We start from the raw sequence: 15,192 nt of genomic DNA, 5'->3' as shown, positions 1-15,192 counted from the left end.
GGACAGCCCCCGGACAGCCCCCGCTCCTCCCCTCCCGCGGCGGCCCCGCGCCGAGCCGGGCCATGGAGCAGCACCTGCGGCGCCTGCGGCAGGAGCTGGTAAGGGCCGGGGGTCGGGGCACCCGCGGGGCGGCTGTGGGGGCCCGGTTAGGGGTCGGGGGTCCTGCCGCTCCCAGCGCTGTGAGAGGGGACAGGTCCTGGTTATGGGTCGGGGGTCCCGCCGCTGCCATCCCCGTGAGCGCGGGCAGGTCCCGGTTATGGGTCGGGGTCCGTCCGTCTGTCGGAGAGAAACCGCGGCGGGGACGTGCGGGGGCTTTAGGGACAAGCTGCCGGCACAGGTCAGAAATCAGGGAAGCAGCCGCAGAGATGGATAGGAGCAACTTTCTGGGAATCAAAAGGCTGTAAAGGGAGCGCGCTGGCACCTCCGGTACCCTGTGAAAATACTTCTTTAATAGGAAAGCCTTTGTCAGAAACGAGCTGTGTTTTCGCCCTCCCGCCGCTCCCGCTCGGGGGTAACCCCAGTCCCGGGGCTTGCTGGGGCTTGTCCAGCAGCCCGAAGGTGTTGCTGCTGCTCTGGGGCTGCCTGGGGTGGTGGGGAGGAGGAACTGATACTTCCCAAAACAGGGTTCCAGTGGGTCTGGCTCAGAGTCTGCGTTATCCTGATAAATAGATAATGAGAACAAAAGGGGAAGACAAGGCAGAGCAGGGACGGGTGGGTGAAGTTTCTGAATTCGAGAAGCTCCCGGTTTGCACTGGAGGGAGGTGATTTCAGCTGGGTTCGTGCTCCCTGGAGTTCTGTGCAGTGCCTGCATTGCAGGAAGCACTCTGTGTGTGACCCCGTCCCTGAGGAGCAGGCAAAGTTCCAGCTGTGCCCAGGGCAGGAGCAGGGCTGGAGAGCCCCGTGCTCCTCCAGATCCCGGTGTCTTGTGAAACACGGGCTGGGGCAGTGGCCTTTTGCTCTGGATAAATGTGGCAGCAGTGACATTTAACCTGCTGGCATTCCCAGTGTTTCCCCAGCAAACACAGGAGGTGAAAGACAAACTAAAACAAAGGAAAATGGGAGTCACTGGTGTGCTGTGCCCTGAGTGTGATGAATGAAATGCCAACTGCCAACCGGGACATGTACAGAATAATCTGACAGCCCTTGAAAATCTGAGCTGGGAGAAGGAATAGCTTCCAGAAAAACATCCTAAGAATAAGGTTCCTAAATCGGTGTTTTGTCTTCAAATCAGTTTTGTTATCTGAACAATATTTTTGTAGAGGAGCCTAAACATTGCGCCTCTGAGTCTAGAACGTACTGTTCTGTAGTATGAAATAAAACTTCTGAGGAGTCAATATATTAACAGAAAGGGAGATCCCTCACACTTAATGTGAAAGCCAGAAAAAAATACTTTAAATGAGAAAATTCTGGCTTTGTTCAGTCCTTGCTATAATGCAGGAGTTGCTTTTTTAAATTGTAAAATTGCAACAGTTTTTATTACATTAATAAACCATGACTTAGCCTGGCATAAATCTGTGTGTGCTTGGCTTAAAACGCCGGGAAGGGGCAGTTGTCACCTTCAGCTGGACAAGTTGTGACTTGGCCGAGAGCAGCCAGGTCTCCATACGTTTGGTTTTCAGCAGTCACTTTGGTTCCCCCTCCCACAGCCCGGTTTTTGTTGTTCAGAACTTCCTTTCACACGGGCCCTCGGCGATCCCAGCGCGGTGTGAGCGCGGCTTGCGGGACATCCGCAGGGTGCAGCTGGACAGAGCCCGGGCTCTCCTCCTCCTCCTCCTCCTCCTCCTCCTTCTCCCTGGCTGAGCCAGCTGCAGGGACAGTGGGAGCTGCAGCAACTGAAACAGCCCTCAGTGCTATCCTGAGCAATTCCAGCTTGTCAGAATCACTTCTGTCCCTGCAGCCTGGAATGGAAATAGAAGAGTGTTTCTGGAAAGGGCAGCGAGCAGCCCGAGGGACAGCTGGGCCCATCTGCACCGCGGGCAGTGGGAGCTGGGCTGTGCAGCTCTGCCCCTGCCTTGCTGCTGGGCAGCTCCTGCCCAGCCTTTGGCTGCTCAGAGCCACGGGGCACGGGCAGCAATGCTGAGAATGGCTTTGGCCAACTGGAGCCAGGGAGCCACCGGAGTGGGGCACAGGGGAGCCTGGCCCTGGGCATCCCCATGCTTGTAGGGGCACAGCAGGCTATGTGGTGTCCCTGGTGTGCAGGGAGCTTCTGCAGAACTCCCCTCAGTGAGGAGCCAGGCTTTTTAGGGCTGCTCAGTGTCACATGGCAAGGTTAGAGACTGTCCCATTAGCAGAAGTTCATTTTGTCTCAGTGCAAGCAGCCTCTGGTTTGGTAAACCAGACTTTGGGCCAGTTTTGAGGAGGGGATTTTCTCAAAAAATAGTGGATGTTGGCACAGCTCCCAGTTCCCAAGGAAAGGTTATCTTCCAGTGCAACTCAATCCCCCAGCAGCGTGAGACAGGAGGATTCCAGCTCTGTTTTTCCTTTCCCTTGCTTTGTTTATTAAAAACACATTTAATTGCTGGTGTGCTTGGCTGGGGCTGCCCAGGCTCCCTGTGTCACCTGTGCCCTGAGAGCTCAGCGAGCTGTGCCAGGCAAGGCAGCGGGCAGCGAGGTGGGGCATGCCTGCCCTGCTCTTCCCATTTCCTCTGGGAAAGCTGTGCCAGGGCTCCCGAGGATGAATCTGACCCCTTTCAGTCAGCGAGGAGAGATCTCCCGTTGCAGCCGCCTGTTTTCCATTGTAAGCTGATCGTTTCTGGCATGTGTGGTGTCCCTTTGATTGGAATTCATTCAGAAGCCTCCACACGCAGTGGCTGGGGAGCCTCAGCTGACACAGCCATTCATCCCCGGGGACCAGGGCAGCTCTGCTGGGGCTGGCACCCTCAGCCCGGGCAGCCTTTCCCCACGGCCTGTGCCAGCTCTTTGCACCTCACCCCGGCTGCAGGAAATGCGTGAGACTCGTTCTCCTTGGGCAGCCCCTGGAGATGTGTGCATGCACTGTGGGAGCGTGCAGCGCTGGTCTGGTGATGGAATGGGCTGTGCTTCTGCACTCCTGTCATCTGTCCTTCCCGGGGCACTTGTGAAATGTGCCCCAGAGCCTGGGAGGGTGCCATTCCTGCCATTAATCCCCATCCTCAAAGCCCTTTTCCTGCATTAGGGATCTGCAGAGGTTGTCCTGAGGCACAGCAGAACTGTTCTGCCCCAGAGTCACAGAGTTACCTCAGCTGAAAGCTCAGATTTAACAGGAGTTGTCTTCTGGGGAATTGGCAGAGAGGAGTTTCATTTCTGTGCTGCACGTGGCAGTGCCTGCCTGCGCTCTCAGACCCCAGACATGGACTGTGGGATGGGGGCTTGGGGCTCTCTGCAGGTGGAATAAATCATTGTTTTCTGTCTGGGGACTGCGGAGTCCCTGGGGCAGATTCATTTGGCACGTGGGCTTTGTGTGGCTGTAGCAGGCCAGGGGGCACAGCCACCTTAGCTGTGCCTGTAACCTTACTTGGCTGTGCTTGTAACTTCCCTTGGCATGTTTTGGTCTTGCAGAGGAATCCAGGATATATCTGGGCTTTCTGTTGCTTTCTTCTGGGAGGAAAAGTATTTCAGTCACCACTCTGACTGGAACTTTTAATGTTCTTCCTGCACATTTGTCATAAACGCATCGAATTACTGAGTTTGATAGAGTCTGACTCCCTTCTTACATTAATTTATGTCCTGGTAGACAATGTTTCTTGCTATGAATATCCTGCAGGAATAGAACATTCGGTCCGAGTGGAAATGCAGCCAATTATTTTTACTCTTTGTCTGACACTGGGTCCTATTCCGGTAACTGTGTCACGCTGGAGGGACGCGCTGTGTTTTCAGTCCTGCTCTCTCTGAAGGGGCAGCTCGGGTGCTTTGCAGTCTGCCAGGCACAAGTGACAGCCCTGAGGGTCCACTGCCCCTGCTGCAGCTCCAGCAGGTGGGAGCAGGCAGCTCCAAGTGTCTCAGCTGATGCAGGTCCCTTTGTGGGTGACTTCACCCTGGCTGCCGCGGGCAGTGCCAGGAGGGTGGGCGGTTGTCACACATCTCACTCCTGGGTGTTCTCAGGGGAAGGTGCAAGGGAGTGACTTGACAGCAGATGTCCTGTCATGTTTAACTGGGGACAGAAGGCAGTCACAGGCTTTGTCCTCTGGGTTATTTCCAGAGCAGTCACCTAAAGATGAGGATGGATTTTTCAGACTCCCAGTTTCACATAATCAGGAATGTTAAAGAGCAGATTCCCAGGACAGCAGGCCTGGGCTGAAAACTGACACTTTGAACCATCATCTTCAGTGGCCAGTCTGTCCCTCGAGGCCTGTGGTCTCTCTTATCCTTGGGTTGTGAGTGAAATCTGAAGATTGGGGTTATTTTTGGCCCATTTTTATCCTGGTTGAGGAGGACTGATTTTTCTGATTTGCCTTTAAACATGGGGAGTGTGATTGGGGAGCACAAACAATATCCTTGCAGTGGGAAGGAAGGTGGGTAGTGGAGTGGTGTGAACCACGTTAACCACCATGGTTAACATCTGCTCAGGAGCTTGAAATTGTTGTGAGGGGGAGTCTCTGGTTCAGTTTCAGCATCCTTCCTCTTTCAGATAAACTGAGCTCACAGCATCCTCATGCACACCTACCAAACCCTGGGAAGACAAGAGGTAAAAGAGACACCTGGAATTAGTGTGATGAAATGCAAGGACAGAAAGACAACTGCAGGGCCTCGGCATGCTCCAGGGGAAGGAGAAGGAAGGTGGAATGAGGGGCTGGAGAGAGCTCTGTGTGAGCTCTGTGTGCAGCAAGGCCGTGCCCAGCCACAACTGCAGGCTTGCAGGAGATTAATCCAGTTAGTGACCCAAAGGGAAACACAGAAACAATATGATCAGCTCAGCAGTTCTAAAATAATTTCAGTCTCTATTATGTCATCTGCTTTAAATACCAATTGTTTGCTGCTGGCTCTCTTGCCCATCAGAACTATTATAAAGAACTATTTGCCATTTGCACTTTCCTGTCCTCCTAGCAATAACTTCCTCTGTGTGCATTTCTCTTACCTAAGAGCTGGACATCTGTCTTCCTCCTGGTTGTGACAAACACACTCGGGGCTCTTCTTCCCAGCTCATGCTCAGCTGGAGCTGGGCTGTCTGGGCTTTTCCTTTCCATCAGCCCCAGGGAGCTGCTGGCCCTGGGCAGGCAGAGCTGGGATGGGCTGGGAATGCAGAGAGCTGTGGCTGCAGGAGATGGGCTGGAGCTGATCCTGAGAGCTCAGAGAAGGGAGATGTAACAGGAGAACATCAGTTCCCAAAGGGGCTGGGAAGAGTTACTGATTTACCTGGGAAGGGGGAAGGAAAATCTCCCTTGTTTGTGGATCTCAGGTGTTTGGGGCTGAGTTTGGTGAAATGCCAGTGACTGCTGGAGGAGGTTCCATGGGCCAGGCTGTGTTAATCAGTGGTGGAAGGTCAGTGATTTACCAGCTGTGAAAGCAGTTGTGGGTTATTGTTTGGGGGTGAGGAGATCGTGGACAGGGTGGCCTCCAAAGCAGTTGGTGCCTTTGCTGCTCAGGATGGTGCAAAAACCCCTCTGTATGTGAGCTCTGGCAGCTGTGTTTGGTTCCCCCCATGCTGAATATTCCCTGATGATCATGAGAAAGTGGAATTTTGAATTTTGCACTTCAGTTTTCAGTGCTTGGGGGGTCTCTAGTGTGAATGAGCTTTGCTTTGGAGGAGCACTGAGGCAGAGCTGCCGGGGTCACACTGCACAGGAGGGCTGAGCCAGGAATACCTCAGTGCTGCAGAAAGGAACCTCTCCCATCACACACCAGTCCCAGGCACCGAGGGGGAGCACAGCCCTGTGAGTACTTGTCTTGCTTCAAAAGGCATGAGTTGGCTTGTGCAGAATTAGACATCAAATTTTTCATGCCAATTTTTAGGGATTGCAAAAGTTTCAGGAATAATGAGATCCAATTTGAGGCATCTGATTTTTAACTGGTTTATAGAGCTAGATTTGGATATCTGCAAGTTGTTGTGGTTCTGAGAGGGCTTTTGTTTGAAGCAGAGAAGCCAAACCACCACTTCTGTGGAAGGGCTGGGTGTCTCAGATGAGATACTGGGGACACAAATCTGAGTTCCTTCTGCCTGAAGTTGTGACCCAGAGCCAGTGGGGCTAGGAGGGCTGTCCCTTCAGCCTGGAGTTCCCATCACCTCCAGCCATGCATCCATTTGATTTCCAGCCCAGTCTGCTGAATTTCTGCAGAATCCCTTTTTCTTCTCACAGACCAGGTAGTTCAGTCCTGACCCTCTGCCAGGGAGGTGATCTCTCTTCTCTGGGACATTGTTCTTTTTCTGGAGAGTCTCTGAGAAGCTAGTCTGAACTTGGGAGAGCTGAGATCTTGGCATGGAGGAGAGGCTGGCAGTTAGGCACTGGGGAAGGTTTATTTTCCCTCCAGAATTTTCTTTCCAAGGTGAGTACTCTTAATTGCAGGTGGATGGAATCCAAGCCCTGCAGGCTGTTCGGTCACCAGGCAGTGACTTCACTTTGGGCTGGGCTTCCCTCTCTCTCCAGTTCTGTAAAAGACTGAGCAGATACCAAGAAGAGCAAAAGATAAAGCAGAGGGGTTGGTTTGCTTCATTTTTAACTTGCACAACCCGAAATCACAGCAGCAGAGGTTTGCCAGCAGAGCTGAAAGTCTCAGGATGTCGAGAGCTCGGTGGCTGCTGGTGGGGTTCAGATTGCTGGAGGGACTGCAGGGTGGGGTTCCCATCACTGGGGCTGGAGGGGGAAATTGCCCCTCCCGGGGCAGGGAACCAAATGCCACAGCCCAGAGCCTCCTCTCCTCCCCTGTGCTGCCAGGGGCTCAGCCCAGGACCCCCACTCGCATTCCCAGGAGAGCCTTTCCTCCCAGGAGAACATCCCCTCTTCCTCTCCAGCGGTTCAGGCTGCCCAGGCTGGTGCTGGCCCCAGGTCTGGCAGCCCCAGGTGCTCTGTTCAGGAGGAGAGGTGCTGCCTTTGGGCTCAGCCTGTTCCTCTGGGGGCAGCTGGCTCTGCCTGTGAGCAGCGAGCCCAGCACTGCCCAGCACTGCCCAGGAAGGGTTAATGCTCCCTGGGCTGGCCTGGCTGAGCCCCCAGCCCGGGGCAGTCCCTGAGGCCAGGGGGATTGCAGGGCAGTGCCAAGGGGGCTGGGGCAGCCCAGGGGGTTGGAGGAGCCGGGTCCAGGCAGGACCCTGCGCTCCCCGGGGTGCGATTACTGCTCCAGGGGATTTGGTGGGAAGTGGCCAATGAGGGGCCAAGCTGGCTCCAAATCCAGCTTTTTCCAAAGCCCCAGATAAAACAGGCTGCCATTAATGAGGCAAGGAAGGTTAGGAGGAGCAGCATCTCAGCAGATCTGGAGAGGTAAGGTGGCAGTTCTGCCCGAGGCTGGCCCCAGCTCGGAGTGGGAACCAGGAGCGCGGTGGGGCTGCACTTGGGACATGGTTTGCACGACTGCAGCAGGAGTTTATTTGCTGATGTTAAGAAATGCCATAGCTGGAGGCTCTGGGTAGTGGAATCAGGAAGCTGAGCACAGATTTTCTGTATCTTTGTAGCTGTGTGCTCATTCTGGGTGATATACAAGTTTCTTGAGAGGAAAGCTCTGAATGTAACCTGCTGGTGAGTTCAGTTCTAGGTTCTGGGGTTTGAAATGGGATTTGTGGTCAGAAACTGTTGAGCAGTTTCCCCTTAGAGAGCTGGGTTGTCACAATTTTCTGATGGCTGCTCTTCCTCGCTGCTCAGCTCCACGTACAGAGATGGAAATAGAGCGAGTAATTGAACCAGCTAAGTTAAAATGAAGGAGATGTGGAAAATAAAGCTTGGGAATGTAAAGCTGAACATAGGAATAAAATAAAAAGCTGCCCTTTTCCACCCTAACCTTGAGATCTGCTGCTGTACAAAAAATGGTGACGAGCTTTTTAAACTGCTGGTGACAGCGTAGGCTGGAGCTTCCCAGGACGGGGTAATCTCTGCAAACCACCTCAGCCAGAGTGACATGGCCTCACCTCCAGCCCTGCCAGCCCCTTCCCACTCCCCCTCCTGCTAAAAATGACTCAGTGGCAGCTGTTGGGAAGTGGAGCCCGTTTGCTTCCTGGTGCTGCTTTGGGAATATGATCCAGATCCTGCGTGAGAGAGAGAAGGCAGCGGAGCGAAGAGAGGGGGAGTCGGGAAGCTCTGGAGAATAACTTGCTTTTTTTAAGCCTGGCGTAGAAAGTTCAATCTTTGTAGTGAGGTTCAGGGATGAAGCAGAACTGCTACTAAAGGTCCTAGCCTGGGAATCAAAGAATTCCTGGTTGAATGTAAGTAATCCTGGAGTTTGTTGGTGGTTCTGTGCAAAATTTCCAGTGCACCGAAATGTCTTTGATTGTCCTCTAGCGAGAGGTGCCCATGCTGAGGGCATTGAGAGCTGGAGATGGGTTGTGGACTAACAATTTAATTCTTCCTGGTGTTTATTTTTAATCTACTTGAGCACTTCATGTAAGGAACCAAGGCTCTGTTCTGGCTTCTGATTTCAGCTGGTGACAGGGCACAAAAGACTCAAAAGCACGAGAATATCCTAAAACTGGTGGCGGCCAAAACCATTCATAGTTCTACACCTTGGGCTTCTGCCAAGCAATTAATGGAAACACAAACTCTTTATTTTTGTTGTCAGGTCAAACAATCCACTTCCGTCAGCTCCTCTTACTCCTAGAGGCACGCTCCTAGAAAAATCTCAGGAGGATCGGGGTGCTGTTGGCTGAAGTGGATGCAGTGCAGGTGGGGTGGGTGGCAGGTGTGCTCAGGAGGGAGGGCATGGCCCAGAGAGCTGCTCAGCCCTGCCCTGCTGCCCCATCCTGCCCTGGGGACACTGCTGGGGACCCTGACCCCGGGGGACACTGCTGGGGACCCTGACCCACGGGGACCCTGACCCGCTGTGCTCTTCCCTCCGCAGCTCTCCATGAAGGAGGTGGGTGACGGGCTGCACGAGCAGATGAACTGCATGATGGGCGCCCTGCAGGAGCTGAAGCTGCTGCAGGTGCAGACGGCCCTGGAGCACCTGGACCTGTCGGGGTGCCGCAGCCCCGCGGAGCAGCGCCGCTGCTGCCGGAGCAGCGCGGAGGCCGGGCAGGAGCCGCGCCCGGGGGGGACCCAGGGACGCTGCCCCCCGTCCCTGGCGTGTCCCGGGCCACAGCCAGCCTGTGTGTCCCAGCCTGCTGCGCTCCCAGAGAGCGACCAGCCTCGAGACAGCCCCTGCTCCTCGCGGAGCCTCTGCGGGGAGCGCGTGTGCCCCCCAAAAGGACCTTGCTGGGCGCCCGGCAGCGCAGGGCACGGCCAGCCCCGGACCCTGGAGCCCAGCCAGGGCACAGCTGGGGCTTGGCTGCTGTGCCAGGAGTGCCCGGGCTGTGACGATGGCCACGACTGGACCTCGTCCCTGATGTCGCAGAGCAGGAACCGGCAGCCGCTGGTGCTGGGGGACAACATCTTCGCAGACTTGGTGGGGAACTGGCTGGACCTGCCCGAGCTGGACAAGAAGGGCGAGAAGGGCGAGGCGTCCCTGTCCACGAGCAGGTCCCAGGAGCTCTGCAGGAAGTTCTCCCTCACAGCCAACATCTTCAAGAAGTTCCTGAGGAGCGTCCGGCCGGACCGCGACAGGCTGCTCAAGGAGAAGCCCTGCTGGCTCCCTCCCGAGGACAAACAGCCCGAGATTTCCAAGAGGTCCAAAAAGATCAACAAACTCAAGGGGACGTTTTACCTGCCCCTTCATGGGAACCTGCAGAGCCATCACAGCAAAGCAGAGAGGTGCCCGAGGGCAGAGGGCCGTGGCGAGCACCCCAAAATGGGCACCAGGAAAGTGCCCGACTCAAGGGACTACAGCCAGGCAGGGTTTGACATCAACACGGCTGTCTGGGTGTGAGCCTGCCCTGCCCAGCATCTCCACACCCAGCACCAGCTGGAGGCCACTCACCTGCTCAGGGCACTCCGAGCTCTCCACAGGGATCCTGCAGAACGTGCTGCAGGCTTCACTGGCCTGCACACGGAATTTTCTGGAGAACTGCGACCGCCTGAGCAGCAGCTCCACGTGGGGAGACCTTGGGGACCAATATTGGTGAAAATAATGCAGATCTTTAGCAGTTTTAGGGTGCCACAGGTGAGCAGCTCCTGGGGCCAGGCCCATTCCATCATCTCCGGCTCTATGTTGCAGCACAAAATCCACGGTGTGCACGTGTGTGTATGAGTGTGCAGATATATATATATATAGTTTTGTTAAAAAAATCTATTCCTGCTTGTGTGCACTTGAAACTGAGTTACAAACCAGGCATCCCAAGCCTAGTACCTGAAGCACTTGTTATTTAAATGGAAAGAAATAAGTTTGAATTTATAAGACTTGAACAATTGCTGAGAGGGGGCAGACCCCCAGCTTTGGGGGGTTTCCCTTAGCCTGTATCCCTGGTGCCCTGCCAGCATCTCTCCCTCCCCTGCCAGTCAAACCAGAGGGGCACAAGGCTCCTTACGGGGTGTTGTGACCCGGGGGTCTCGGTGGGTTTGCCCCCTCCCCTCCCCTTGTCCCTGTGATCTCCCCAGGTACAGCACTGCTGAAGTTTATTGTTGGATTTTCACCCAGATGCAAAGTTCAGTCCCCCACCTCCTGTTGTGTTCCCTGTTGCTGTTGTACAAACCCTGCTTTGACAGAACCAAGTTCTTCAGTGTCCGACTCTCCGAGAGTTTCCAATAAAGTGGGATTGTCTCCCTCTGCTCTGGGACACCCTGGCTCTGTTCTCTCACTCGGGGGGTTCCCTGGCTGTTCCCACCTGGGGCTGGGCAGTCTGGGGGCAGCCAGAAGAGTTTCCATTCAAGGAGAGGCTGTGAATCACAGCAGAGCTCCCTGCCAAGGTGCCAGCCCTGCTCCAGAGGCACAGCCCCTGCTCCAGCCCTGCTCCAGAGGCACAGCCCCTGCTCAGCCCTGCTCCAGAGGCACAGCCCCTGCTCCAGCCCTGCTCCAGAGGCACAGCCCCTGCTCCAGCCCTGCTCCAGAGGCACAGCCCCTGCTCCAGCCCTGCTCCAGAGGCACAGCCCCTGCTCCAGCCCTGCTCCAGAGGCACAGCCCCTGCTCAGCCCTGCACCTCCAGGGCTGCTGCAGCCTCCCCATCCATCCTGCCTCCCCCAGCAGTGACACGGGCAGGGGGACAGGGCTAGGGCTAGGGCTAGGATTAGGGTTAGGGTTAGGGTTAGGGCTAGGATTAGGGCTAGGGTTAGGGTTAGGGTTAGGGAAGAGCCTCAGAGCCTGCCAGTCCCTGGCTGGAGGAGAGGGACAGGGACAGGGACAGGGACAGGGGTCCTGCCACAGCCACGGGGAGCTGAGCCTGCTGCTGGCCCTGCTGTTCTCTCAGCCCAGAGCCCCAGCAGGTGCCCTGTGCCCCAGCAGGGCTGTGCTCCCAAACCTGTTCCCCTCACTCCAGCTGAGCAGGGGCTCGTGTGAGAGCAGGGCCATTCTATTTTTTAAGCAGCCGTCTCTGCTCCTGCTGTAACTTCCCGGGGCTGAGAGGCCGCTGGGGCAGAGGCGTGGAGGCAGAATTCTTTTTCTCCTTTGCAAATTAAATATAGGCACAAGGCAGGCCCTGCTCGTGCCCATACAAGGAGAGGAGCGGGGCAGCACCCGAGCTCAGCACTTCTGCAGGAACCTGAGCAAGCCTTTGTCCTTCCTCCTCCGGGGCTTCAGGGCTGCTGCTTCCCCCTTCCCCGTTTCTCTGAATGCTGAAGGGCTGCCTCTGAAGCATTTTGTTTTCCTCCTCTTTTTCAGTGGTTCATCCTGTTAGTTACCTCCCCTCTCCTTTCCAGAGGGTCACCAAAGAGAAGGAGTTTTCCAGAGAGAGGAGCAGCTTTACATTAAAATAGGATTTTCCAGGGTGTTTGCGGCGACAAATCCAGTGTGGGCTAGGCTTCAAAAGCTTGGAAATAGCCAGAAAATGCAGCTGCATCTCAAAGTTCTTAAGAGAAAAAATATTTAATAAATATTCTTTATAGACATTCAAATAATGAAGAATATCACCCAAGCCAGACATCCTCCCTAATTTAGTCTCCAGAGCAGGATCTGCTAATAGATCAGAGCTGGATTTGTGAATTACCATTTCACTTCTCCAGGGACTTCTCCTGAAATCATAATGGCTTTTGCTCCTCTTTTTTCCTTTATGAAACTGCCACGAAATTGTTCTCCGTTATTAAGTATGAAACCCACCTAATTAGCAGAATGGCAGTGTCTGAGGAGGCCCTGGCTGATAGGAGTGGCTAATCCCAAACACGGACCATGATTAGAGGAGGAGGCTCCCCATGAGCCTGCCTGGGAGGGCAGTGATGGCAGAGGCAGCCTGGCCTTGGGATTTATTGGAAATCTCTGGTCAGGCTCAGCCAGGGGCTGGGTGAGCAGCACAGCCCAGGCTCCCAGCCCTGAGCTGCACATCCCAGGTTCCCAGCCCTGAGCAGCACATCCCAGACTCCCAGCCCTGAGCAGCACATCCCAGGCTCCCAGCCCTGAGCAGCACATCCCAGGCTCCCAGCCCTGAGCAGCACATCCCAGACTCCCAGCCCTGAGCTGCACATCCCAGGACTCCCAGCCCTGACCTGCACATCCCAGGCTCCCAGCCCTGAGCAGCACAGCCCAGGTTCCCAGCCCTGAGCAGCACATCCCAGGTTCCCAGCCCTGAGCAGCACATCCCAGATTCCCAGCCCTGAGCAGCACATCCCAGATTCCCAGCCCTGAGCAGCACATCCCAGACTCCCAGCCCTGACCTGCACATCCCAGCTCCCAGCCCTGAGCAGCACATCCCAGGCTCCAGCCAGACCCGCGGACAGAATCCCAGCCCAGCCCAGCAGCACACCGGCTCCAGCCCTGAGCAGCACATCCCAGACTCCCAGCCCTGAGCTGCACATCCCAGGCTCCCAGCCCTGAGCTGCACAGCCCTGGGATGGATGAGGGCTGCCCTGGCCCATATGGCCTAATGGGCAGAGAGGATTTAGCTCTCAACGTTAATCGAGTGCTTTTCCAGAAGCTGCTCCTGCTCCCTGGGCTTTCCCTTCCTGGAGCCCACACCCTGCTCTCTGGGCCAGATGGCCTCCAGAAGGCTCCCAAATGTGCCTGTAATTAAAAAGCCTTGATTTTCAAAACCATTTCACAGCTTACTCTTCTGACAATGAGCTGGGGCTTCCCGGGCTGCTGGGGGCAGGAGGAGGGGGACGCAGGGCCGGCTGCCCTCGGGGGGTTTCTGTTTTCTCTTCACTCTTTGTGCAGTGGCAGGACAGGGCAGGGGCTTTACACTGGAAGAGAGCAGCGTTAGATGGGGTATTGGGAAGAAATTCCTGCCTGAGAGGGAGTGAGGCCCTGGCACAGGGTGCCCAGAGCAGCTGTGGATCCCTGGCAGTGCCCAAGGCCAGGCTGGACAGGCCCTGGGACGATGGAAGGTGTCCCTGCCCAGGGCTGGAATTAGGGCGTGTTTAAGGTGCCTTCCAACCCGTTCTGGGGTGGCTCTGCTGCAGCTCTCCCGAGGTACCTGTCAGAGCTTCCCCCTGCTCTGGGCTCTCTCTGCTCCAGCCCAACTGGGGGCTCACACCCAGGGCAGCCAGCCAGGCGCTGGTGCTGCAGCTGCCTGATCTGCATTGCTCATGCTAATGGTGTGGGAGCCATTCAGGGCCGGCTTTGTGCTGAGTTCCTGTGCCCTGAATGCAGCTCTGCTTGGAAAAACGAGGCACTGGCTCTCTGTACTGGACAGCATTCAAGAGGGGAGCTCTCTGTGTGCTGCTTACCTGGTTTGGGGCTGATGTGGTGCTGTCAGCAGCACGGTCGGAGCTGCAGGGAATTCACGCCTGAAAGAGGCAAATAACAGAGAAATTCTTATTTATTCCTAAGAGGAATGGGAGAAACATTCTATTTTCAGCTCCAGAGTATTGGGAAATTCTCTGGAGATAAGCTGCATTGCCAGGAAAGTGGAGCAAAAGTCCTCCTTAGCAGGGGTTTATGGCAGCTGTAAATCAATCAGATGGGATAAGGCACCTCAAAGAGCCAAACCTGCACCTTCCTCCCTGCAGGAGCCGCCCCAGCCGGGCTCCACCAGAGCTCTCTGTGCTGAAATCTCCCCAGGACAGCCTGTCACCCCTGCAGCCCCTCCAGGGCAGGATTCCTGTGTCCCCAGCCCAGGGGATTGTCCCCAGCAGGGGTTCAGGTCCTTTGCCAGGATGTGATTTCATGGCACAATTCGATGTGACACATCTTGGCAGCCCTGGGCAATCACAGAGGAGCTGAAGGCTCAGCAGGACGCAGAGCCCCTCGTCTCTGTGAGCATGGCAGCTGGAAAACATTCCCACCAGGTGAAGGACTTTGCAGCCTTTCCTCTGGGACACAGCAAGGTCCCCAACACCATCCTATACATTGATTAATAATAATAATCAATCCTATACATTGATTATTTGGATTCCAGCCCTGCAATGAGAGCCATCTGGCCAGATGCCTCCACCCTTCCCAGAGCCCCCAGGAGCCCTCAGCCCTCCAGGCTGGAGGAGAGAGCTCTCCTCGTGTGTCTGAATGGGCTGAGGCTCCTCCTGCCCTGCCGGGAGCACAAGTGGAACGGGAACAACTCCCAGCCCTTGGGTTCCTCAGCCATTCCATTCCCTCTGGAACTGGGGCAGCCCCTGGAGCCTGTGTGCTGTAGGGAGGTGCTGTTTGTCCCTGGGGACCTGGACACTGGGACACTGTTTGTCCCTGGGCACTGGGACCTGCCTGGACCTGCAGGGATGGCTCAGACAGTTCCCATTTCCATTTGTGAGGCTCAGGGCAGGAGGGCCCCGTTCTCCTCTGCCACTCTGGAGTAACGGGGACCCGAAGGCAGCTCTGTGCTCACTGAGGGTCAGGTGTTGGTGGCCTTCGGGCCTGGGGCACTGCCAGCGTCCCCCACGGAACCCAGGGACAGGGGCTGTGGGGAAGGGCAGCCCCGGGCTGTGAGAAGCCCCGAAGGAAGCGTGGAGGCGTTTTCCTGGCATGACCAGGGGAGCCCTGCCCGCCCTTGCCGGGAAGAGCCAAGAGGGAAAGAGTTAAAAGCTGTCTCCAGGCAGGAGAACAAAACCACCGTGGCACTCATCTCACTGCTGTGCTCATCTAATTACGTTATTTAACAGGATACCCTCTCATTGATTTTAATTACTC

The 15,192-nt window shown here is 55.7% G+C and overlaps 1 protein-coding gene across 1 annotated transcript; it reads left to right on the top strand.

The window, feature by feature from the left end:
* INKA2 (inka box actin regulator 2) lies at positions 1 to 10,765 on the top strand. The gene is made up of 2 exons (XM_050985006.1): positions 1 to 98; positions 8,956 to 10,765. Exons 1-2 carry the CDS (start codon positions 63 to 65, stop codon positions 9,916 to 9,918), a joined length of 999 nt encoding a protein of 332 aa, XP_050840963.1. The 5' UTR covers positions 1 to 62; the 3' UTR covers positions 9,919 to 10,765.
* Positions 10,766 to 15,192: the final 4,427 nt, after the last annotated feature.

This window comes from Serinus canaria, chromosome 26 (genome assembly GCF_022539315.1).
Source record: "Serinus canaria isolate serCan28SL12 chromosome 26, serCan2020, whole genome shotgun sequence".
In the NCBI taxonomy this organism is placed as follows: domain Eukaryota; kingdom Metazoa; phylum Chordata; class Aves; order Passeriformes; family Fringillidae; genus Serinus; species Serinus canaria.
The sequence above is the reverse complement of the archived record's forward strand: the minus strand, read 5'-3'. Positions and strand labels throughout refer to the sequence as shown.